This window comes from Felis catus, chromosome A2, assembly GCF_018350175.1.
Source record: "Felis catus isolate Fca126 chromosome A2, F.catus_Fca126_mat1.0, whole genome shotgun sequence".
NCBI lineage: Eukaryota > Metazoa > Chordata > Mammalia > Carnivora > Felidae > Felis > Felis catus.
In genome coordinates this window covers 35,719,867-35,746,328 of record NC_058369.1, presented here as the reverse complement: position 1 = coordinate 35,746,328, position 26,462 = coordinate 35,719,867, and the positions used below count along the sequence as shown (strand labels likewise).

At 38.1% G+C, this 26,462-nt stretch overlaps 1 protein-coding gene across 5 annotated transcripts in view; it reads right to left on the bottom strand.

Moving 5' to 3' along the window:
• The window catches only part of TAFA1 (TAFA chemokine like family member 1), a 666,172-nt gene that overhangs the window by 42,010 nt on the left and 597,700 nt on the right, over positions 1–26,462 (bottom strand). The window contains exon 4 of one of the 5 annotated variants that reach the window (XM_045051846.1): positions 17,754–18,795. The exons of the other annotated variants lie outside the window; for them this stretch is intronic. Coding sequence (XP_044907781.1) covers positions 18,686–18,795 — 110 coding nt within the window. The 3' untranslated portion in view covers positions 17,754–18,685. Of the gene's footprint in view, positions 1–17,753; positions 18,796–26,462 lie in introns of those variants that run through there. 5 annotated transcript variants of the gene reach the window in all.

Here is a 26,462-nt window from a genome sequence, read left to right as displayed (position 1 = left end):
ACATTTACTACCTTTTCTAGTGTATTTCTGAGTTCTAGAAGGAATAAGTTATTTCATCTTGTCTTCCCCTAGAAATATGTGATTAGCAACCTACCGAAGCTACAGAGATAATTACGTTAATAACATTTATGACAAATGCATTTGCTAACAGTATTATTTTCACATTTGTTTTCATACCCATTACTTCATGTTTAAATTCATCATAGCAAGAGGCTGAGCCTTATTTCCATATTTATTGCTACCCAGATATTTATACTATATGTTTATTTAAAAAAAAACAGCAATGGGTGTAATCTTCAATATGCAAAGCAAATGGAATAGGATTACAAAAGATCTAATGAGGTTTCTCCCCACCCCACCCCCACCCCTGCTTTCAGAAAATAGCTAACACAGTGTGGAGAGATAGGTATTTGCATTTGAGCCCTCTTAATATATGCCTGGAAAATCAATACAATAGATACTTGACCTTCCTCTTGTTCTTCTGAATAAACAAGTCCATACTGAAATCAAAAGGTATAAAATCGTATGTATCATAATAAGCTGATTTACATCTGGGAGCAAATTTGTAACTTCTATTTACCTGATAGGCAAAGAAGAGTAATAACTTGCCTATTACTTCCCTTTACTCTTTTGCAGAACCCAATATATCTGTCACTTTCCTGCATTTTTATTTTTGTTTTATTCATTTTTTTCTCTATGCAAAATGTTACAGCGGAAAGAACAGTGAATTGAAAGTCAGAATTCCCTAGCGTACATCTGCACTGTGTCGTTAATGAACCATGTCACCTTGTTTGACTTCCTCAACTTTTGTGAGTCTCCATTTCTTTACCTTAAGAAGTGTGTGAACTCTAGGGGCACCTGGGTGGCTTAGTTCTATTTTAGCTCAAGCCTTGCTCCTGCTTCCCTCCCTCCCTCCCTTCCTCCCTCCCTCCCTCTCTCTCTCTCAAAAATAAACATTAAAAAATGATGTAAATTCTATATTTTAAATGCAATATACATTTTGATAATATCTTAGGGATAGTTGGGAGCACAGTTGGCTGAGGGCTTTTGCCCTGAGACACAAAACTGGGAAACGTGATATTGGACCTCTTTGACCAGAGGTGGCTCTCTGGGTTAACAGGTAAGCTATTCTTCATGAGAGAGGAGGGTTAAACTGTGCTTCCTCCTACAGCTCAAGGTGTTAAGACTGGGGGTGCCTTTTCACTTTAGGACCCGTGAGTGGAAGGGAAAATATCAAAGAGGGCTATGTACGTATGTATCTGTTTATGACAGTGTGTAGGGGTGGCGAGGGGAGGAGGTGATCACTTGATCGCCTGGCAGTCACCAGTACTAGGCAAAGTGCTAACTAAGCACTGGAGATGCAAGGCTGGCCAAAGCACTGTTCGATCTTTTCCCTTGTTGCTCAGAAGGCAGTAGATGTGACAGTCAAGTCAATGGGCAATTGTGATTTTGGGTAACAAGTCTATTGTAAGGTAAGCAGTGGATATTAAGACAGCACAGGTGAGAGACGCCAGACTCAGCCTCGGAGGGTAAATAAGGAAGATTTTTGTGAGCGATGCAAAACAGAAAAAGAAAGAGCACCAACGGCAGAGGGATCAAATTTTGCAAATGCCTGAACACTACAGGAATCATGAAATAAAAAGATGGGGACAGATCATTAAAAGTCTTGTAAGGCATGATAATGGCATTGGACTTTATCCTAACATAATGGGGACTCAAAGTTACATATAATGTGGGTCTTTCCCCCTTAAGTCCGGCAAGGGACTAGTTGTGGAGCCAGGTGCCTTGACAAAATGGTGTTGTTCCTTTCAGCCTCATTTTATCCTTCCTTTACAGATCCTATTTCCCTTTGGGTTGTCCTCTGTCCTCTGCCTCCTCGGCAGTGTTCACATTCTGAGAACCTTCCTTTGCTTTTCCTCGTGTAGCTGTGTCATTCTCTGAAGAGGAATGAACCAGTAAATTACATGCACGTGGAAATGGCTGAAAAGGATGCGATGTGTCACCCTTTCATGGGGCTTTGGGTTTTAAAAACAATTAGGATGACAACAGTGATTTTTTAAAAAGTCTCCCATTTTTCATGATCTCCATTAGTCCTTGCCCATAAGCATATCTAAATTTTGCATGATTTAAATTGAAATTTGGTTAATTCTTTGAATCCCTTTTCGTTCATATAAAACTAAGAACATACTCACTTTGTCTTGATAATGGCTTCACCCAGCAAAGAGTGGAATGTGGGGTTTCAAGAGACGGGGTTGCCAGGTACACCTGCCTAGGATCATGAAAAAAATCTGGCCAGTGTCCTTCAGTTAAATGTATAACTGTCTTTCTCTCTACCTTCCTGAAGGGTAGAGTGAATATGACATGAACTCTAGCAAGGCCACGTATATTGACAATGCTTGATTGACTTGTGTTCTTTCTTTTCACGTCGGACCACACGATACAGGCTTTCCCCAGACTCCTTGTGTAATTTGTTTGTGACAGTTAAACATAAGAGTATATATAAGTCACCTAGGACCGTGCCTAACACATACCAGATGTTCAATAAATAGTTCTTTTTGTATGAAGAGATTAACAGGAATACATCAATACCTAGAGGCCTATCAGCCAGTCATTAGCCAATTGGACAGACTAGTATTTGATTCTTGACCTCACTGCTGACACCCCCACCATGCTCCTGCCTTCTGGCCTCTGCTCTTGCTTTTTCTGCTGCTTCTCCTGTCCCATCCCATGGCTTTGCGTGGACAACTCCGACATCTTCTTCTGGTACTTATTAGACTCTAACTTGCTCTGTGAGCTCTATGTGTATCATTTTATTTAATGTTATTACTTATCTCCCTTTCTCCAAGCATTCGGGACCCAACATCACCCATCCTGTTTTTTCATGAACTTATAATTTCCTAATTTAAAATATTACTCTTCTCTTCTCTTCTCTTCTCTTCTCTTCTCTTCTCTTCTCTTCTCTTCTCTTCTCTTCTCTTCTCTTCTCTCCCTGTCTGTCTGTCTGTCTGTCTGTCTGTCTAATTCCCACCGTTGGAAAGCAAAGTTTTCAAAGGCAGAGATCTCTTTCTGTTTTATTCATGAATGCATCTTAGGTGCTTAGGACTGTTCCTGGCACAAAGGAACAAAAATTGTCTTGAATGAATGGTTCTGTCACAAGTCAGGTGGTCACTGGGCCAAATGCTTGACATTTTCAAGCATCGAGAAAGTAAGCATAATGACAATATCTACCAAATAGGGTTGCTATGAAGATTAACTGAAACAACGAAGAGGCTGACACCCAATGAAAGCTCAAGATATGCTACAAAAGATATAAAGGCAAACCCAAGATGTCTTTCTGGACAGTGGGCATTTTTCTATGTTGTTGTGTACTCAATTTTGGTGTCCTCCCAAATTTATAGGTGGAGCCTTGACCCCCAGCATGGCTGTACTTGAAGTAAGTAATTAAGGCTAAATGAAGTCATAAGGATGGGGCCCTGATATGATAGGATTAATATTCTTATAAGTGACATCAGAGAGCTCACTTTCTGCCCCACTTCCATGTACACATCAAAAAAAAAAAACAAAAAAAACAAACAAACAAACAAAAAAAAAACCATGTGAGGCATAATGAGAAAGTAACCATTCACAAGTCAAGAAAAGAGACCCTACCAGAAATAAGAACATTCACCTTGGACTTCCAGCCTTCAGAACTGTAAGAAAAAATTTCTTTGTTTAAGTGGCCAGTCCAAGTATTTGGCCATTTTGCATATGAAGAAAATGGGTTAAGGGAGTTAAGAGGTTCATATAAGGTCGCAGAGTGAGATATGCTAAGATATCTGGGTATTTGGTCTACAGTTATCTTTACTACATCAAAATGCTTCTCAAGAGTTAATCTAGTCTTATGGAAAATGTAACAATTTTAGAGTTCAAAAACCTTGTAAGGCCCACTTAGAAGGACCCCTGTGTTTCTTATTAGATCTTGTATTTCTCAGCACAGCCCAGCTGAATGTTAACTATAGTCAGAGGGTGCGTTGAAGGGGAGATGAGCAGAAGAATTCTAGCTCCTAGTTTTAATTGAACTTGTTTGCTCTGATCTGACTACCACACAATCAGAGATAATAATTTTCAAGAATACTCACATATCTCATTTTTTCCATATAAATAATATTTCAATAAAACCATCTTTCTACTTTATCTCAGTAGCACCAATAGCAGGCTTTCTTCCCTCAACCCATTATACCACTGTTCTTCATCAGTCTATGGTTACTACTTGTTTTTTAGCAGATTATCTCATTTTTAGTTCATTTTGGGGACCCAAAGGTGGTTCTATGGTAAGGTAAGTTAGGTGGCTGTCCAGACCAAGGAGGGCCAACAGGCTTTAACTCAAGTGCCAATCCAGTCATTGATAGTGGCTGCATAGGGTACAATTTTGAGGATTGTAAAGCAGGGTCTAAACTTGAGAAGAAAGAGTGCTCTGATTATCAGTGTCTCCCGTGGGTGGCAGGAAGGCATCATGAAAGCTATGGATTTGCTATGCATGGGCTACAACTTCAAATATCCAAGACCCTTCCTGGAACACAGGCCTCGCTTGTGGCCATAATAAACACCTTCCATCGCGGAAAAAAATAATGTGGGATACTATAATGCCATAGGAATACAGGTTTCTGATTCATTTGCAGGATGGCTGCTTTTGGGAATGATTTAAGTGAAATGAATGGCTATATTTAAATCTTTCCAAAATGAAAGACATTTTCAGGAATATTTCCTCTGTCAAATTCATTGCAATGATCACTGTTAGGTATTAAATTAGGGCAACCTGAAAAATTAACTTCCATGACAAATATTTTACATATGAAACATTTTGTCAATACAAGGACAGTTATTTCACCCTGAATTAATGGGCCTCAGTGAACCAGTCAGATCACAACCAAATACAGACCAATGGAGCTCCGTATAGAGATCAATATGTATTATGCCTAAATAAGGTTTACACCAACTCTCAGATATTGGAAACTACCTTGGAGTATAAACTGATAAGGCATATTTGCTATATGTATGGTGCACAGGGGACACATGCTAAGGTGACTGCTAATTATTTGTGTCCTCTTTCAATCCCCTCTGCATTTTATGAGCAGCACCTGTAAATGCATTTTAGAAAACAGATTATGGAAGGGGAGCCTGGGTGGCTCAGTCAGTTAAGCATCCAACTTGATTTCAGCTCAGGTCATGATCTCACAATTCATGAGATCGAGACCCACGACGCGCTTTGTACTGACAGTGTGGATCCTGCTTGGGATTCTCTCTCTCTCTGCCCCTCCCCTGCTCATGTGCTCTCTCTCTCTCTCAAAATAAATAAACTTAAAAAAAAGAATATGGCAGAAGAGATGAGGATGTCACTTCCATAATTATGTTTCATTATATAAGATTCTATCTTCATGGACCAGAGAGAGATTCTCTTGCTGGACTTGAAGAAGGAAGCCATCATGTGTGAACTGTCAACGGAGAGGGCCATGGGATAGGGAATTATAAGGAGCTTCTAGGATCTGAGGGGAGGTTCCATCCGGCATCCAGTAAGAAGCCAGGGCCCTCAATCAGACAGCTGCAAGGAAATAAATTCTAGAAACTGCCTGAATAAGCGTGAAACTGGATGCTTCCTAGTTGAGCCTCCAGTTGAGAATGTAGCCTACACTGACTTTGAAAGCAGACTGGTAGACACTGAACAGAAGACCCAGCTAAGCCATGGCTGAACTCCTGATATCCAGAAACTGAGTTGATGTACGTGTGTTGAGTCGCTAGATTTGTAATTTGTTATGCAGACACAGAAAAATGATACAAGGTGGTGGCGAATTGGTAATGAGAATCTTACACTTGAAGGGTGTGATTATAAGGTTATTAACCTGATTGTAAAGTTATAGGAAAATGTCATGTGTGAGAAAACCTGTTAAAAGGCAAAAGGAGAAGGTGTTGGAAGAATATAGGTTGCATCACGTATGACTATATCCTGGACCGTGGTTCTTTTTTTTTTTTTTTTTTTTTTTTTAATTTTTTTTTCAACGTTTTTTTTTTATTTATTTTTGGGACAGAGAGAGACAGAGCATGAACGGGGGAGGGGCAGAGAGAGAGGGAGACACAGAATCGGAAACAGGCTCCAGGCTCTGAGCCATCAGCCCAGAGCCTGACGCGGGGCTCGAACTCACAGACCGTGAGATCGTGACCTGGCTGAAGTCAGCCGCTTAACCGACTGTGCCACCCAGGCGCCCCCTGGACCGTGGTTCTTAATGTGTTGTGTTTGCAAAACGCTTTTAAACACAGTGGTTTAACACTTGAAAGGATTAAACTGTCACTGCCTCTGCAATTTCCACATTACCTACTGGGGCACCCTCCAAAACCTTGCCACTGTTTGAGTAGAAGCATTTGCTGCCCTGACTCTGCTCTTTTCCGTACATAGGAGGTAGCTCTTCCACGTTCTAGTAAACACATTTGGCCTTTGGTTCCTTGTTTAGCCAAATGCCACGTTTCTTTTACTTGCAAGATATACTCTCTCCTTACCATTCCATGAAACCCACAAATTTTACAATCTGACAGCCTTTTGTCATAACCTTTGTTTTTGAGTTGATCACTTTACTTTTAGCAGGAATAATATTCATTTCTTGACCATATCTTGATTCTTTGAAGGGATGGTGGTACAGCTGTGTACCACAGCACAAGGTTGAAACTACTGTCCTTTGGCTTTGCTACCATTGGAGAGATTTTGTGGTCAGTGATGTTTTTATTAATGCAGATGGGGAACATTTTAAAGCTCGTTACCTCAAATGTTTTGAGGCTGGAAGGGAAATTTGTAGTAAAGGGCGAAGAAAAGGACTGATAACCACAATATAGATTTGACAGATTTCCTTTTTCTTTGAAAGAGATGGAGTCATATCTGAGGCCACTTGATATATGGTCGCATGGCAGGGATAGGTGAAGGGCTTTTGTGATTGTGCTCTTGTATGGCTCAAGCGAAACTAATCAAGTCAGCTCAAAGACCTAGTGGTGGAAACTGCAGGAAAAATTGGCTGTCATGACTGGATCCTAGTGACAAGCTTGGTTAAGATGCTCCAGGAACACAACTCAAGTCAAAGGAGGTCCCTCACAAGGCTATGGCAGGCAAATCGACACGGCCACTCTGTGAAGAGTTTGTGCTTTGAGCAACCCAGGTTTGGAGGGCAGCAAAAAACTCTACTGGTTACCAAAGCAAAGGCCTAGTGAGCAGTTTCCCTCTGGCTCAACCTGGTGAGCTGGGCAAGACAAACTTGGTTGTACAGGAAACATCCTTACAGAAAAATGCCTACAGTAAACGAAAGGCATGTACAAATTCCATGGCTGGCAAGATCTACCCTTTTTATTTAGTTGTACACAAATGAGACTCACATGTGGTTATTTATCTTTTCCTTGTCCCTTCATCTCAAGTTTATACTTCAAATATGTAATCTTTTATAAAACACCAGTCAATTATGCACTAAAAATGAGTTTTCTATCTACCGGATTAATTTTCTTCTCTGATTACCAAGTTTATCCCGATTATACGGTGATGATGGTATAATGATGATGATGATTACCATGGCCATGGATCATCACCATCACCAACTCGTTAATCCTTCTGTCAGCAGTGAACACTTAGTTCAAATACAAAAACTAATCCATCAGGGCTGTTTCACTGGCTTCCTTTCCAAGATATGTGTTATCAGAAAATGAGGCCTCATTCTGGGGAAATGGACACATACTTGCTTTTTACCAGAAAGGCATTCCTATCAGGAACGATTCTTGGAAAAATTGATAAAAAGCTGTGAAGGCAAAATTCACATAACTAAACCATTTTAACTATTTTAAAGAGTAAAATTTCAGTGGGTTTTAGGGCACTCACAAGGTGTATGTATCACCACTATCAAGTTCCAGAACATTCTCATGGTCCCAAAAGGAAACCTTGTGCCCACTAAGCATCACTCCCCATTTTCCTCTTTCCACAGCCCTTGGTAACCACTAGTATGCTTCCTGTTTCTAAGGACTCGCCTATTCCAGACATTTTATACAAATGTATATACAATATGTGCCCTTTTATTTCTGGCTCTTTCATATAGTATAATCTCTTTCTTCCCCTCCCCTCTCCTCCCCTCCCCTCCCCTCCCCTTCCCTTCTCTATGTTCATTTATTTATTTTGAGATACAGAGATAGTGTGAGTGGGGTAAGGGGAGAGAGACAATACCAAGCAGGTTCTGCATGTCAGCGCAAAGCCTGGCATAGTGCCTGAACCCACAAACCATGAGATCATGACCTGAGCCAAAATCAAGTCTGACACTTAACTGACTGAGCCACCCTGGTGCCCCTACTATAATGTTCTTTCTTTTCTTTTGTTTTCTTTTGTTTTCTTTTGTTTTCTTTTCTTTTGTTTTCTTTTGTTTTCTTTTCTTTTGTTTTCTTTTTTTCTTCTTTTCTTTTCCTTCCTTCCTTCCTTCCTTCCTTCCTTCCTTCCTTCCTTCCTTCCTTCCTTCCTTTGATTCACTTTAAATCCAAGCTAGTTAACATATAGTGTAATGATTTCAGGAATCGAATTTAGTGATTCATCACTTATGTATAACACCCAGTGTTCATCCCAACAAGTGTCCTCCTTAATGCCCCTCACACTTTTAGCCCATCCTCCCACCCAACACTACACCAGCAACCCTCAGTTTGTTCTCTGTATTTAAGAGTATCTTATGGTTTGTTTCCCTCCCTGTTTTTATCTTTTTTTTTTTTTTTGCTTCTTTTCCCCTAGGTTCATCTGTTTTATATCTTAAATTCCACATGAGTGAAGTCATATGATATTTGTTTTTCTCTAACTTATTTCACTTACCATAACACATCTAGTTCCATCCACCTTGTTGCAAAAGGCAAGATTTCATTCTTTTTGATCGCCAAGTAATACTCTATTGTGTGTGTGGTGTGTGTGTATACTGATTGTTTATATATGATATATATATTGCTGATTGTTTTCTTCACTGTGCAGAAGCTTTTTATCTTGATGAGGTCCCAATAGTTCATTTTTGCTTTTGTTTTCCTTGCCTCTGTGTGTGTGTGTGTGTGTGTGTGTGTGTACACACATACATACACATACCACATCTTCTTTATCCATTCATCAGTCAATGGACATTTAGGCTCTTTCCATAATTTGGCTATTGTTAATAGTGCTGCTATAAACATTGGGATGCCTGTATCCCATCAAATCAGCATTCCTGTATCCAATGGATAAATGCCTAGTAGCGCAATTGCTGGATCATAGGGTAGTTCTATTTTTAACTTTTTGAGGAACCTCCATAATATTTTCCAGAGTGGCTATACCAGTTTGCATCCCCACCACCAGTGCAAAGCAGTTCCTCTTTCTCTGTGTCCTTCCCAACATCTGTTGTTGCCTGAGTTGTTAATCTTAGCCATGCTGACTGGTGCGAATTGGTATCTCATTGTGATTTTGATTTGTGGTTCCCTGATGATGAGTGATGTTAAGAATTTTTTCATGTGTCTGCTGGCCATCTGGATGTCTTATTTGGAAGTTTCTATTCATGTCTTTTGCCCATTTCTTCAGTAGATTATTTGTTTTTTGGGTGTTGAGTTTGATAAGTTCTTTATAGATTTTGAATACTAACTCTTTATCTGATATGTCATTTGCAAATATCTTCTCCCATTCCATGGGTTGCCTTTTAGCTTTGCTGACTGTTTCCTTTTTTTCTTGATGAGATCCCAATAGTTCATTTTTGCTTTTGTTTTCCTTCCCTCTGGAGACATGTCAAGTAAGAAGTTGCTGTGGCTGAGGTCAAAGATGTTGTTGCCTGTTGTCTCCTCTAGGATTTTGATGGCTTCCTGTATTAAGTTTAGGTTTTTCATTCATTTTGAGTTTATTTTTGTGTATGGTGCAGGTCAAGGTTCATTGTGTATGGTTCAGGTTCATTCTTCTGCATGTCGCTGTTTAGTTTTCCCAACACCATTTGCTGAAGAGACTGTCTTTATTCCATTGGATATTCTTTCCTACTTTGTCAAAGATTAGTTGGCCATACATTTGTAGGTCCATTTTGGGTTCTCTATTCTGTTCCATTGATCTATGTGTCAATTCTCAAGACAGTACCATACTGTCTTGATGATTACAGCTTTGCAATACAGCTTGAAGTCTGGAATTATACTGCCTCCAGCATTGGTTTTCTTTTTCAGGATTGTTTTGGCTATTAGGGATCTTTTCTGGTTCCATACAAATTTTAGGATTGTTTGCTCTATCTCTGTGAAGAATGCTACTGTTATTTTGGTAGCAATTGCACTGAATATGTAGATTGCTTTGGGTAGTATTGATATTTTAACAATATTTGTTCTTCCAGTCCAGGAGCATGGAATGTTTTTCCATTTTTTTTGTATCTTCTTCAATTTCTTTTATAAGTTTTCTATAGTTTTCAGTGTATGGATTTTTTACGCCTTTGGTTAGGTGTATTACTAAGTATTTTATGGTTTTTGGTGCAATTGTACATGGGATTGATTCCTTGGTTTCTCTTTCTTCTATTTCATTACTAGTGTATAGAAATGTAACCAATTTCTACACTATAATTTTATATCCTATGTATCAGTTCTAGCAATTTGGATACCTTTTATTTCTTTGTGTTTGATTGCTGTGGCTAGGACTTCCAACCCTATGTTGAACAACAGTGGTGAGAGTGGATATCCTTGTCATGTTCTTGACCTTAGGGGGAAAGATCTCAGTTTTTCCCCATTGAGGATGATATTAGTGGTGGGTCTTTCATATATAGCTTTTATGATCTTGAAGTATGATCCTTCTATCCCCACTTTCTTGAGGGTTTTTATCAAGAAAGGATGCTGCATTTTGTCAAATGCTTTCTCTGCATCTATTGAGAGGATCATGTGGTTCTTATCCTTTCTTTTATTAATGCAATGTATCACATTGATTGATTTGTAGAATTTGAATGAACCCTGCATTCCAGGAATAAATCCCATTTGATCGTGGTGAATAATTCTTTTAGTGTATTGTGGGAAACAGTTTGCTAGTATCTTGTTGAGAAATTTTGCATCCATGTTCATCAGGGAAATTGGTATGTAGTTCTTTTTACTGGGGTCTTTGTCTGGTTTTGGAATCAAGGTAATGTTGGCTTTGCAGAATGAGTTTGGAAGTTTTCCTTCCATTTCTATTTTTGAAACAGCTTCAAAAGAATAGGTGTTAACTCTTCTTTAAAAATTTTTTTTTAACATTTATTTATTTTTGAGATAGAGAGAGACAGAGCATGAACGGGGGAGGGTCAGAGAGAGGGAGACACGGAATCTGAAACAGGCTCCAGGCTCTGAGCTGTCAGCCCAGAGCCCGACGCCGGGCTCGAACTCACGGACCGCGAGATCGTGACCTGAGCTGAAGTCGGACGCTCAACCGACTGAGCCACCCAGGCGCCCCAACTCTTCTTTAAATGTTTGGTAGAATTCCCCTGGGAAGCCATCTGACCCGGGACTCTTGTTTGTTGGACATTTTTTATTACTAATCCAATTTCTTTACTGGTTATGGGTCTGTTCAAATTTTCTATTTCTCCCTGTTTCAGTTTTGGTAGTTTATATGTTTCTAGGAATTTGTTCATTTCTTCCAGATTGCCCAATCTGTTGGCATATAATTGTTCACAATACCCACTTCCAGCAGTGGACAGATCATCTAATCAGAAAATCAATAAGCAACAATGGCTCTGAATGCCATACTAGACCAGATGGACTTAACAGATATATTGAGAACATTTCATCCTTAAGAAGAATACACATTCTTCTCGAATGCACACGGAACATTTTCCAGAATAGATCATATACTAGGTCACAAATTAGCCTTCAACAAGTACAAAAAGATCAAGACCATACCTTGCATATTTTCAGACCACAATGCTATGAAACTCAAAATCAACCACAAGAAAAAAATCTGGAAAGACCATGAATACTTTGAGATTAAAGAACATCCTACTAAAGAATGAATGGGTTAACTAAGAAATTAAAGAAGAACTTAAAAAGTACATGGAAGCCAATAAAAATGAAAACACAACAGCCAAAACCTCTGGGATGCAGCAAAGACAGTCATAAGAGGGAAGTATATAGCAACCCAGACCTTCCTAAAGAGGGAAGAAAGGTCTCAAATACACAACATAACCTTACACCTAAAAGATCTGGAGAAAGAACAGCAAATAAAGCCCTAAGACAGTAGAAGAAGGAAAATAATAGAGATTAGAGCCAAAATCAATGATATCAAAATAAAAAGTACAGTAGAACAGATCAATGAAAACAGGAGCTGGTTCTTAGAAAGAATTAACAAAAGTGATAAACTCCTGGCCAGATTGATCAAAAAGAAAAAGGAAAGGACCCAAATAAATAAAATCACAAATGGAAGAGGAGAGATCACAACCAACACTGCAGAAATGCAAACAATAATAAGAGGATATTATGAGCAATTTCATGCCAACAAACTGGGCAATCTAGTATAATGTTTTCAAAGTTCATGTATCTTGTAGCACGGAGTAGTACTTCATTCCTTATTTTTGGCTGAATAATATTCTATTGTATGACTATATCACATTTTGCTTACCTATTTATCTAATTGTGGACATTTGGTTTTCCAACCTTTTGGCTACTATGAATATTGTTATTAGACACATTCATGTAAGAGCTTTGGGTTGAATATAAATCTTCAATTCTTTTAGATCTTGGAATGATTTTGAGGCTTGAATTTGAGTCTTATGCTTTGGTCAAGACTTGTTCCGACAACATCATAGCTTTCTGCATGTGATATTTCTGACAGCACGAATAAGCAGGTGTTTGGTTTGCAAGGATGAGGGTGAATAAGGCAAATGCAAGTACAAGTGGCAAAGTCAGGGAGGGAGAAGCATGCAGGCAATGGGAACTGGGTCCTCTCTGAAGTAAATGTAATTCTCCATAGTCTGGGGCGCCTGGGTGGCTCCGTTGGTTAAGCATCCAACTTTTGATTTCAGCTCAGGTCATAATCTCACATTTTGTGAGAATGAGCCTCTTGTTGGGCTCTGTGCTGACAGCACGGAGCCTGCTTGGGATTCTCTCTCCCCCTCTCTCTCGGCCCCTCTCTCCCCCAAATAAATAAACATTTAAAAAATAATTCTCCATCATCTGTTATATTGGTACCATAGAGATTATATCTACTTGCCTATGATTGTCTATTTTCATCTGTGTTTCAGTAATATGTTCAGTTCCTATCTAGTTACTCAATGTTTAGTAATCCATCAATTGTCTGAAATGATTAGTACTAATTATCATAAATCAGGATATTTGCACATTGTAGCCACGTTCCATTAACAAGTATTTTGTGTTTGATGACAGTCCTTGTTTCTATGTATTTTAAAGCACAAGAAGACCCAAATTTATTTTTCCTAGCAGACAATAAGAACAGTAATTATAATCATTATCCCTAAAATGGATTTCATAACAGGCTTGCTGTGAGGATTAAGGAATTTAACACATTTAAATTGCTTAGAACATTGCCCTTAATAGGAGTCGACTATTATCATCATTATTATTACTCATTCAATACAGAGCAGCAAAACTGATATTAAAAAAAAATAAATCAAAGCCATACCATCCACCTGCTTACTATCCTTCAGTATCTTTCCACTTTACTATTCAGTAGAGAATGTGCAGGCACTAAGACACTGCCAGAATGATTTAGCCTCTAAAATATGCCAAAGGTTTTTGGACTATTTTTATTCTCGCTTAGTCGATGTCGACCACACTTTTTTTTCCTAGAACAGATCAAGATTTCCCTGCTGCAAAGACTTGGCAACTGCTTTTCCCTTTTTTGAAAATGTTTGTACACTATATTTCTTTTGGCTATTTGCTCCCCTTTGGGGGAGCTTGGATTCCGTGCCACTTTCTCACAGATGTCTTCCTTGCTAAAGGAGATTCCCCATTATTGATCTCTATTCCTCCTCCTTTTGGTTAGGTCAAATGACAGCCAAATTATAATCTGCAGTTATTTTATTTAATTACTCACTGATTACAGTTTTGCTCCTCCCTCCAAGTCTCTTGAAAAGACCAATGTCTAGCACAGTGTTTAGATATTCATGGTATGTATTTATTAAATATTTTCCAAACAAATGTAATCTCCAAATAGTTTTCATTTTCATTTCTGATAATTAGAGTTAAATAATTGTAAGTATGATCACTTTATATACTATCATGGTAGATATAATCAATTCTCTTGTTATTATACCATTTTAAAATGATTTATTTATTATTTTGCATATTTTCTTCCTCTTCATTTCTCATGGGATTTGAGATAACAAATTCTATCCAGTCTTGGTTATGGCCCGACTTCACCCAAGGCATGTTTTGACCGTGCATTCATTTTGTATAATAATTCAATTTGAAGTAGAATCAAGGAAAGAGGAAAAGAAAAGTAGAAAGATCTAAATTTTGTACATGAAGGTTCTTAGCTTCCAAGAATATTGTTCCCTTTCTTCTTGTAACTGAATTTCCATTTCCATTGGAAAATCACCCCATTTTACCGTGCACGCATACGCTTCATGAGTTGTGCGTATTACTTTTGCTCGTCCAATCATAAACCAAGATCTTCTGGTCACAGTGATTGTTTAATGTAGGAACTGACAAACTTTATTCTGTATAGGTACAGACGGTAAATATTTCCACCTTGAAGGCAACAGTCTTCCTCCAACTACTCAACTCTGTTATTACGTGATGAAAGCAACCTATTCAATATGTAAACAAATGGGCATGACTATGTTCCAATAAAACTTTATTAACAGCTGGTGGAGGTGAAGACTTGGTATGTAGGTTATAGTTTCCTGACCCCTGGCTTAGAGTACTGCTCCTTCAAAGTGTGATTGCTATGGGCCTGCAACAAGGTAAGTACAGAAATTAAGAGTAAGTGGTTAGAAAATTTGATATTAATTTGACAGAGTAATCTGATGTCTATGAAATTTAATAATAATTTGGGCTTGTATTTTGGAAGTCCATTTTTTCCTTTCATTTTTATGTTAATTCGTTTTTAATTGTATTTCACAAAATTATTGCTCCATGACAGATTGGTTATAAAAAAGAAACAATTAAAAAGTCCTTGGTGATGGAAACACCAAGGCTTAGAACACAACATGACTTAAGCCAAACTCATCAGTCCAAACTAAGCTTATCCCAAGACTTTTAGGAAGAGACTCGCTTCCCCCAGAAACCCAGAAAAATGTGAGGCTGGAGATGTCTGGAGCCGCTTCAAAGGGCCTAGGAAGGAAGGTAATATATTGGAAGGTCGACCAAGACGTGGACAGGAACTGAGCATGATGACATCATCTGTGACCATACCTTGATGAAACCTGCAGCTTCCTTGTTACTGTGTACTTGTGTTTTACCTGCTCCCCCCGCTAGTAAGTTTTCACCACTGGACATCACTTGTATGTAAGCCAAAAAAAATTCCTTCTGCTCCTTCAAAGAAAAAAAAGCCAGTTTAGGCTCTCTGTCACTTGTCACCAAGAGAATCCCGACAAATATAAATTTTCTAACCTTTCACTTTGATTAACTGTGACATAACCACCTCCCTTAATCATATACTCATTTCCCCAACTAGGAAAATAATGGAGTTTTCCCAAATACTACCTTACTTCTATTAGAACTTTAAAATCTATTACTACACTTACATTTTTATGGTAGGTTAAAGGTTTTTATGTTGTAAATTTAAAATGTGAATTCAAGAATTTAGTTTGTATTGCATATTCTTAGAAAAAAAGGACTCCTAAACAATATAAGTCCAATGCACTGTCCACTGTGTGACAGAGCCACCTAAGACTCCTAAACAATAAACAAGAACAAAAAGCAAAAATAGCGTCCCTCCCGAGAATTCAAATTTCAGTTAAGTCATGCCATTGCTAAAACATATTTAGAATGATCTGAATGCTTCAATAAACAGTAGGTGTTTTTTTTTTTGAATTAACATATAAAGAGTTTTCATGGAAAATACTGCCCCAGATAATTGTCATTCCTGTCAGTTTGGCCCTGACAAATAAAATGAGTTGCTTAATATAAATACAAATTCTGCCTGGATCTCCAACAATATTTTAATACCCAGGCTGCTTTATGAGGGTTGAGGGATAATGTATCTCTTCGGTAATTTCTACAGCTCCACTTTAGTGACAAGAAGCTGACCATTTTGACTTCTATCAAGATAAAGGCAAAAGACGGTTGCAAAAGTAGGAGAGGGAAAATTTACTCCTAGGCTCTAGCCAATACATGTCAAAAATCCCGTTTGCTGGAGACAGGCTTTCAAGGCTCTATTTCCCAGTAAGTGTTAAAAAATATCTCCTGTACTCATGAAAGTCCCTGAAGACAGTTTCAAAGTCAATCACCCTGGCAGCTGATCCTCCAGACATAGGGACTACTTCAAATGTTTCCTTCTACGTGGTGGCCACTAAAATAGTTTTCTCTCAAAAAAAAAAAAAAAAGCCACCAAAAAACTTCTGGAGGCATTTTTATGATCCAAAATAGGTTTTCTAAAATCCTCTGCTTGAATCAGCTTTCAAAAGAAAATGATCTTTGCATCCTCAAGCTGTCTTGCATTTCCAGTGACATCTTGGGCTCTGTAACTACCACATTTTCAATCAGGGGTCACCTTGGCCTTGTTTTCTTAAAATAATAAACTCCACTTTCGAGACATGCAGCTTCTTGGGCCCATCTAGCCTCAGTAAACTTTTGTGGTTTGGTATTTACATTTGCACAGACGTAGCACTGTTCGTGGCTCACAGCACCCATTTATCCATGTGATTTATAACCCAACACCCGCAGATTATAACTATCTGTGAGAGTGGGGACATTCACTAATTTATCTTTGAATCCCAGTGCCTGGTTCAATACATATGTGTGGAATGGATGATGATAAAATAATAATAACTATTATCATTAAGGCCTCTCTCCATTCCAGGTTCCATCATGAATATTTTCCCTACTTCTAATCCTCATTGCATGAAGGTGACCGTGTTCTTAGGCCCATCTTACAGATGACAAAACAGGGGGTACAGAGAAGTGAGTCTTCCAAGGTCCTACAATAACCAGTAAGTGCTGAGTCAGAATTCAAACTCTAACAGAATCTCTTAACCATTTCACAACACCTAGGACTGAGCTTTAAGGCACTCTTGATGAAGAACATACTTGACCACCAAGCCAGAGATAAGTCATCAGAACGCCTGATAGGTGATGCTCTCTAGAATATCATCAAGTAGATCCTTTGGAAAAATTCAATTCGTTCCTACCAACTGGGGATAATTATCCAATGGCAGGGGGCCGCTGAGTATTTCTCTTCATCCAGGCCACCACTATGTATAGTCCAAACCATCCCTTTCCTCCTGGGCTACAGTTATTTCCTCTAACACACACACTCATCCCGTCCTTTCCACACACAGCAGTTACAGCCATCTCCACAAACAAACCCACCATACTGTCATTTTATTTTTTAAAACCTTCACTGTAATTCCATATATTCTTAGGAAAAAGTAAAAATCCTCATCTGAGTGTGGAAAGTACTTACTGAGGGGTCTGCTTATTTTTCCAGGCTCCTCTCAAGCTTTTTTTCACGATAGCCAGCCCCACGCTGTCTACTTTCATGTCCTGGGGGAACCATGCTCTCTCCTAGCTCAGGACATTTGCTCAGGCTGAAACTTGTGTTGGACACACTACCACCCCCCACTGCCACCCACCCAACTGTGTCACTTTCACTTGCTCTTACACCTCCACTCATCCTCCTTTTTGGTATCAACTTGTCCAGAAAGGACTTTCTCGAGACCTCTCAATCCCAGATCGCCTTGGATTCCTCTAATTTATATGAGCATAGGTTTGCCTTGCTTTTCTTTCTTTAAAACTCCCATTATACCCTTACAATTTCTTGTTTAATATATGCCTGCCTTCCTTGCCAAATCCCCTGTGCCCATAATAAGGTCTGTCATATTGCTGACACTCCATAAATCGTTATTGAATGTGCTAGTGGACCTATGTTAAATCACTGAAATATTGTTACTTCTAGCAACCACTTCGAGATGAGAAAGCGTCCAAAACATATCTTGAAATTTTGAATAGTTGACAGAGCACTATAAAAGTTTACCCAAGAACATTGACAATCAGAAAAAAGTGGCATTATTAACAGCTAATATGTGCCAAATATTTGCTATGTACAAGGCACTGCAAAGTGGTGGTTTTTGGTTTTGTTTTTTCATTTGGATTTTCATGAAGACAGAGTCAGAAATCTCTCTCTCTAAGCTGGTGAGAAACAATAACAATGTTAATAGTAGTGGTAGCATTGGTGGTAACAGTGAAGATAATTGTGAAGATGATGACGATGATGTTCGTGCATTACTATATGCCATGTTTATTATACGCAGCATAATCATATGTGGTCTTCAGGACCACCCCATGAGTTAGTTAATACTATTACCCATACCGTAGAAATGAAGAAACTGAGTCACAGAAGCAGTAAGTAATCTTCTACCTTTGTGTAGATAATAAAGACCAAGTCAGGATACATACCAACCCAGTGCTGATGCTCAGATTGCATGCTCTCAACCACTATGCTCGACAACATCTCTTATAGTTATCTACCGCTTAAACTTTAGTAGCTGAAAACAACAATACGATATCTCAATTTTGTGGGTTGAATGGCTCAGATTTGAGGTTCTTGCTTGGGATCTTTCATGAAACTGCAATCAGTTGTCAATTGGGGTCTTTGGTCATCTACAGGTAGGAGAGGTTTGGATATCCAAGATGGCGTACCTGCGGGAACAAAAACTGTTGCTGCTGTTGGCTAGGTGCTCTTTGAGACTGTTGACTGGAGGACCGCTCCATGAGGTATGGGCTTTTTGCAGCACTAGAGCTGAGTTTTGATAGGGATCATCCCATTAGGAGTGCTCCATGATACCAGAGCAAGATGCAAAGCTTCATGTGACCTGGGAGTTCAGAATGTGACTCCTCTCACATTCTATTGGTCAAGCAAACATGAAGAATATCCAGGGTTCAAGGGGTAAGGAATTAGACTCAGTCACTCAACACAGAGAGCAGCAAATATGCACACAGATGAAGGCCACCTTGGAAACTATCTGCCTTAACATGCTATCTTTCCCCATAATTTATTCATTCGGGGTACTCTTTAACCTTGAACATGCAGACTAAGAAGGCAGGCCTTGCCATATACACTCCTTCAAATTCTCATGGGAAAACAACTTTAGGCATACGTTAGACAAAACACAGACACAGTGATATCTGATTTGAAAAGATCTGCTCTTTGCCTTTTTCTTTTTTCTTTCTTTCTTTTCTTATTCTTTTTTTGTTGCTGTTGTTTTGCTCGAGAAAAAGAAGGTTCACTATCACTGTGTTTCAAGAGGCAAGTGGGAAAATCCTACAAGACAAACAAGAGCACTTCAAAGGACGCCTCTTAAATCAATGTCCACATAGATCATTTTTCCCTTTAAGTCTGTGAGGGAAGTCTGGAGTTGCCTAACTGACTTTGATGTAAATTCCTTCCTCAGTTTCCTTTCTTTCTGGATCCACATGGGAGCCAGAGGGGCGTGCATCTTTTTGTACCCTAACAATCAACCCTGCGTCGCTTTAGATATTTGTCCTTGGGCTATGCCGGCAGCAGGGTAGACTGTGGACAGGGTGGAAAATGTGCCCCCTAATCCAAAAGGACTGAGAATGGTAGTAAGTAAATTAGTCGAAAAATTCAGTTAAAACAATAAGTGACAAGTTGATACATATACCTTATATACATTTCAGTGTAACTTAACGTAGCCAAATGTACACTTATTTGCCAATTTAAAAATTTAAGGCCAAGAACTTTTCTTAGAGTAAGAATCCAGATTTTGAGGTTCCAAGTTGTCATCCTTGCATAAACTACATTTATTATGCATTATCTTTAACGCCAGGTTTTGTTTTATTTAAAGTGGGAACTTAAAGCAGAGCAGAGAATACTTCCCATGAATACTTTTTGAAGCAATTTTTCCCACCTGCAAAAGGGCAATGTTTCTTTTTTATTTAAACTTTCTAAAGCATTTAACTCTTTTTTTCCATCCCATATTTCATTAACTTATATGATATTTAATTATATTATGTATTTCAATAGCAAATAAAATATGCATGAACAAGTTTGGAAACAATGAATCTTGCTACGTATGCAACTCAATCAGCGAAAACACAAGTATTCAAATAAACGAGGAAGTGGCCTATTAGCCAGCCAAAAGTTTTTGGTGGCATTTTTATAGAAAGAATGGAGAGTATGAGTTCACCTGGTGTGTTGGTTAGAGGTCAGTTAAGGGAGTTTCTGCTGTGTTCCCTTGGTTTTCACCCCGGCTATCACTTAACCTCATTGAAAACCACATTGTCCACAGTCCAGAGAATCAACATGATCTTTTTGGAAAGTACTAAGGAATCCAAGCCCAGTTTAAATAAAAATTATCGCTTTTTTTTAAAGCATGTTCTATGTGCCAGGCATTGTTAAACACGTTTCACATGCTTTATCTAATTTTATCCTTACAGTGACTGAATGAGGTAAAATATCAGTAGGAATTGCATTCAAATGCTAGAGTAGTTGCAACAGAGGCTTAAAAAGTTTAGGCTTCTTGTAGGAAAGATGACTTAGAAGGCATTACCACAAGATTTGTGTACTATCATTAGGAATTTATTCATTGTGAGTAATTCCTGTTTTCAAGAGCATTGCATGATCCAAGATGACCATTGGTGCCTTCACATCTGTTTTCCAGGAGCAAATGTGGCAAGGGAGAAAAGTTCTCTGGGAGACTTTTCTAAGATCTAAAACTTATATTGCAAGGGTCACACTTGGCTATATATTTTTTAGCAGTGCTATTTGATATTCAGCATAAAATGCGAGTTATTCTACGAAGAAAGAGGAGACTCACACACTAGGATGCAGATAATTTTTATCATTGACTCTGTTTCATTGAGGAGAGAACTGAGAATAATCAAGGTCAAAGTCTTGATCACCGTGGTAGTGACAGGTCTGAAATTTATACCAGATGTGGTGTTAGAGTTAACACTTACCACCAACCCTGAAAGCTTTATAATATCAGTCCTAATTTTCAGGAAACTCAAGCTTAGAAAGGCTAAACCCACAAATAATTACATGGCAAGTAAAATCAGAAGCTAATATGGAATCCTGGCTCATCAGATTCTTAAGTATGAGCTCTCAACCATTATTACACCATATTTGACTTCACTGGGTGCTTTTGGGAAGAGTCAACATCAATTTCAGATATTGTCTCATTCCTCTGTGCTTGATGCCTCCAAAGAATGTTGCTCAGTTTAGGAAAATATCACATATTTACAATATGCAATTAGCAATATGGTTCATTATCCTTAAATCTGTTTTAAACTTTCCAATCACTCAGTATCCAAATATGCCTGATCATAAAAATTACCTGATGTATTTGTCAAAAACAAAAAAAATTCCCAGTTATTTTCCCTAGAAATTACATTCAGTAGATCTGGGATAAAACCAAGAAATCTATGTCCAAAAACTTCCCCAGCTCAACCTTATGAACAAGCTAACATGGAAAGTACCCCTCTTACATGCTAAATCGGGGCTTTTAAAAAAATGTATATTTATTTGGGGAGAGAGAGAGAGAGAGTAAACCACAAGCAGGGGAGGGGCAGAGAGAGAGAAGGAAAGAGAGAACCCCAAGCAGGCTCTGTGTTGTCAGCGCAGAGCCAGATGCAAGGCTCTGTGTCACGAACCATGAGATCATGACCTGAGTGGAAATCAAAAGTCAGATGCTCAACTAACTGAGCCACCTAGGTGCCCCTCAAGGGCTTTCTTTTTAAGGCTCAGTTCACCCAGAGCTTGAAGATGGAAACGCATTCTCACAAGACTGTTTTTTAAGGCTTTCCTTCTAACAACAACAAAAATCCCAAAATGTTGTCTTTCCTTTCTGATCTTCTGTGTTTTCTACAAAATAAATATGGAAACAATTCCAAGCAAACTATGGTTCAAACTCCAAACTCACTTATCTTGAAACTGCATGATTGAAAAGTCATCCCTGAATAAAATCGAGAATGAGAGTCCACAGTGAAACAACAGAGAACTTGAACAAACACTCTTTTCTGATTCATTCATTGGTTTCTTCTTTCATTCATGGAGAGATCAGATGAACTCAAGAAGAAAGGAGGCTATGCAGACTATCAGAGAAGCAATTCACTCAGAAATTCTCTCTGTAGTCTGACTTCCCTGGGTTTTTCTGCCTTAACTTTCACAAAAGGAAGCTTCAGGGACATAGAAACCTGCACTGAGTGTTCTGGAAAAGGCTTGATGCAGAAAAGGCCACTGATGGAAATAGAATCGGGCCAGAAAAAGACGATGGTTCTTAATTTATCAAGGCTCAATCACAGGAGGGAAGGGAGTTTTTACAAAGCCTTTAGCCTTTTCTGGAGCAACGCAATTATAACTGGGGACTCACATGGACCAGTCTCTACAGGTGCAATATATAGAACAGAAAACATCTCATCCTCTAATATCATGTGTGTGTGTGTGTGTGTGTGTGTGTGTGTGTGTGTATGTGTGTTCAAGTTTTTGTCTATGTGTTCATAATAAGCACAGAAGTGCTTATATGCAGACTAAATAAATAAGAACACATAACCTGAGGGTATGCTTTTTTTTTTTTTTTTTTTTTTTTTTTTTACTAATGAGGTAGATGGTCAACACAGTTTGATGCAGAATAATGCTTTATCTCTACTGAACTTTATACTAACCTGGAAGTCTTGTTAAAATTCAGATTTCTGGGACTCACATACAGACATTCTGATTTGGTAGGTCTAGGATGGGGCCCAAGAAATAGACTTTTTAACAATTTCACAGGCGAGGCTGACATAACTCATTCATAAACAACACTGTGAGTGGCACTATTCCAGAGCTGTGCTTACTCATATTATCATAAGAGTATAAAAGGATCCTTTTATACTCTTAAAAATGGTGGAGAATACCAAATGGTTTTATCAAATGATATCTGTTGATACTTACAGAATTAGAAATTAAGCAGAATAATCAAAACATTAACTAATTTAAACATAACAATAGAAACTTCACATGTTAATATAAATAGCATTATTTAATGAAAAATATATTTTGCAAAACAAAATAATTTGTAAAAAGTGAAGCTGATTTCACAGTTTATAAGTTTCTTTAATATCTGGCTTAATAGAAGAAAGCTGAGGCTTCATATCTGCTTCTGTTTTCACTCTGGTGCTATACGTGTTTTGCTTGAAGCATATGAAGAAAATGTGGCTTCCTGTTGGTATGTAGTAGAAGTGGGAGGATATTATATGATGTGATGATATTACATAATCATCATAGAGCCTTTTAAGATAATTGTGGACATTTTTATTTGATAGTCACAACTCAAAAGTATCATTTCTTAAAGGTTAATGGCAACGTCGCTCTGAAACCATATCAATGAATGTTTCATTATCGGTCAAAGAATTTTTTGATCTATCCTTCACTTAGAATGATCTTATCTCTTTTGTAATATCATGAACTGTTCCCTGGAAAATATTGGTTCACTGAGTTAAACGGACTTTCCAAATGTTCACATATGTCATTATACTATATAAAAAACCATACTTGTTAATATAACTACCAATCACATCAGAAAGTATTTATGTATTGGGGATCTATCAAGTGAAAGTTTTCCAAAATTTTATGTTTTTTACTTGAAAGCTAAAGTTTTATCATTGGTAACAAATATTATCAACTTCTTGGAAGTAACAGGGTTCCCCCCCCCACCCTTTTTTTGAAAAAATGTTTGTCAAATGTCAATTCTGAATAACCATAGTTTGTCAACTTTTTGTTTAAATAAAAATGATGTTCCATAAAAATGGTGACTCATCCAGCCTGCCATTTGATCAATTATATAAGCCCTTCTCCTACAGGAAAGGATTTTATATGAGTGCACCATTTTGTCACATGGATTATTAAAAATATGTGTGCTCACAGATTTAGATTAAGTAAATGAATACTTTTTATTGCTGTATTAGTGACATTCTTAGGTAAAACTGACTGGTACATTTTAGTAAAACTGTCTTAATTCATGCTAAGGAAATAACAGTTTTACTCATCATTGCCTTTGCACCATTAATGCAAATGTCAACATAATGGGGGAAAAAGTTTAATTATTACTGTGAAAAATAGTTTTGAATATGCAGCCCCCCCCGAAAGGTGTAGGATACCATCAGAGGTCTATGGATTATACTGTGAAAACCAATGTTCTAGAGAATAATAGAGTCAACATTGCAAGGGGTCTTGGGTTCCAGACTCTTCCTGATAGATCACAGATCTGATAGGCAATGGATCCTCATTCCTTCATGGTGATAATGAGTGTGAGTTCCCCATTTTCATGAGACAGGATCCTCCCTTGTGCCATAGTCTCCACCCAGCTTATTGCATTCATTCTGTTTACCTCCCTAGGAACAAAGCAATCTGAGTCTGTAAATCTTGGTATTATGAACAAATTGTGGAATGAAAAGATTTTGAGCTGGACATGGGAGAGTCAAAATCTCAACTTTTCTGCCTACTAGTTATGTGACTTCTAAAGTTAGCTCAGTCGTTGTCAATCAGTTTTCTTATCTTCCAAGTGCGGATAATAATATGAAAGCTGTAGGACTCCCATGGCATTATGAAAATAAAAGATTGTGTTCTGAGTCTATCAAATAAAGGATTGTGTTCTAAGTCTGTCACTCTCCTAAGTACATAATACGTGTTAGTTCTGTTGGTGATGTCAATTGGAAGAGGGCCATGTACTCACTTAATCTTCCCGGTGACCCTAAAAAGCATGTGATCCCATTTTAGAGATGAGGAAAATGAGACAAAAAAAGGCAATCAATAAATAGCAACAGCTCTGACGTCGCCACTAACAACAATGAGACAACAAATGGCATGTACCATATTGCACTTACCATATTGCAAGTATTGTACTAATTATCTTTTTTTTTTAATTTTTTTTTCCAACGTTTATTATTTATTTTTGGGACAGAGAGAGACAGAGCATGAACGGGGGAGGGGCAGAGAGAGAGGGAGACACAGAATCGGAAACAGGCTCCAGGCTCCGAGCCATCAGCCCAGAGCCTGACGCGGGGATCGAACTCACGGACTACGAGATCGTGACCTGGCTGAAGTCGGACGCTTAACCAACTGCACCACCCAGGCGCCCCTGTACTAATTATCTTAAATGTGTCACTTCATTTAATCTTTTCTATTGAACTATAATTGACATGAATATTATGTAAGTTTAACGTATACAACATGCTGATTTGATATATTTATGTACTGCAATATGATTACAACCATAGGGTTCGCTAACACCTCCATCACATTGGTTATTTCATTATTTTTATTCATTTATAATTTGTGATAAATCTCTTAGCAGCTTTCCATAATCACAACACTGTGCATTAGATCCTCAGAATGTATACATCTTCTAACCACGAAGACTGTACCCAATAATCAGCATCTCCCCCATTCTCTCACATTTCTACTCTGTTTCTATGAGTTTAGCTTTTTAAGATTCCACATATAAGTGAAATCATATGGTATTCATCTTACTCTAACTTCTCTCACTTAGTGTAATGTCTTCTAGGTCCACCCATAGGATTTCCTTCTTTTTTTTTTACGGCTGAATAATATTCTAATTTAAAAAATGGGCAGAAGCTGAATAAACAGTTTTCCAAAGAAGACATACAGTTGCCCAACAGACACATGGAAAGTTGCTCGATAACACTAATCATCACGGAAATGCAAATCAAAACCGTAAGACATCATCTTATACCAGTTAGAATGGCTATTATCAAAAAGACAAAAAGTAACAACAGTCGGTGAGGATGCAGAGAAAAGGGAATCCCCATGAAATGTTGGTGGTGCAGTGCCCAAATTGGTGCAGTGACTATGGAAAACAGTATGAAGCTTCCTCAGAGAAATAAAACTACAATATAATCCAGCAATTCCACTTGAGTATATATCCAAAGGAAATGAGACAGGATATTAAAAAGATATCTGCCTTTTTATCTTCATTGCAGCATCATTCACAATAGCCAAGATATGAAAACAACCAAAGTTGTCCATCAGTGAATGAATAAATAAAGAATATCTCATTTAATCTTTACAAGGCCCTGTGACGGAGGTATTTTATTGCCATTATACAGATAGAAAAAAAATGAAGCCCAGGGAATTCAAGGAATTTGCTCAAGATCAAGCACAGTATCTGGACGTGGGACTGGATGGGACTCTAAAGTGTCTATTCTTAAAAGCCACAAATACTGCCATCCATCTGTAGTTCTGGAATGTGTTGAAATATGCTTATATCCCTCTCTACTGATCACCGATTGTCTATGGGTGGAGGGACTCTACGAAGAGGAAATCTGTGCTACATTTCTTTTATGTGGAA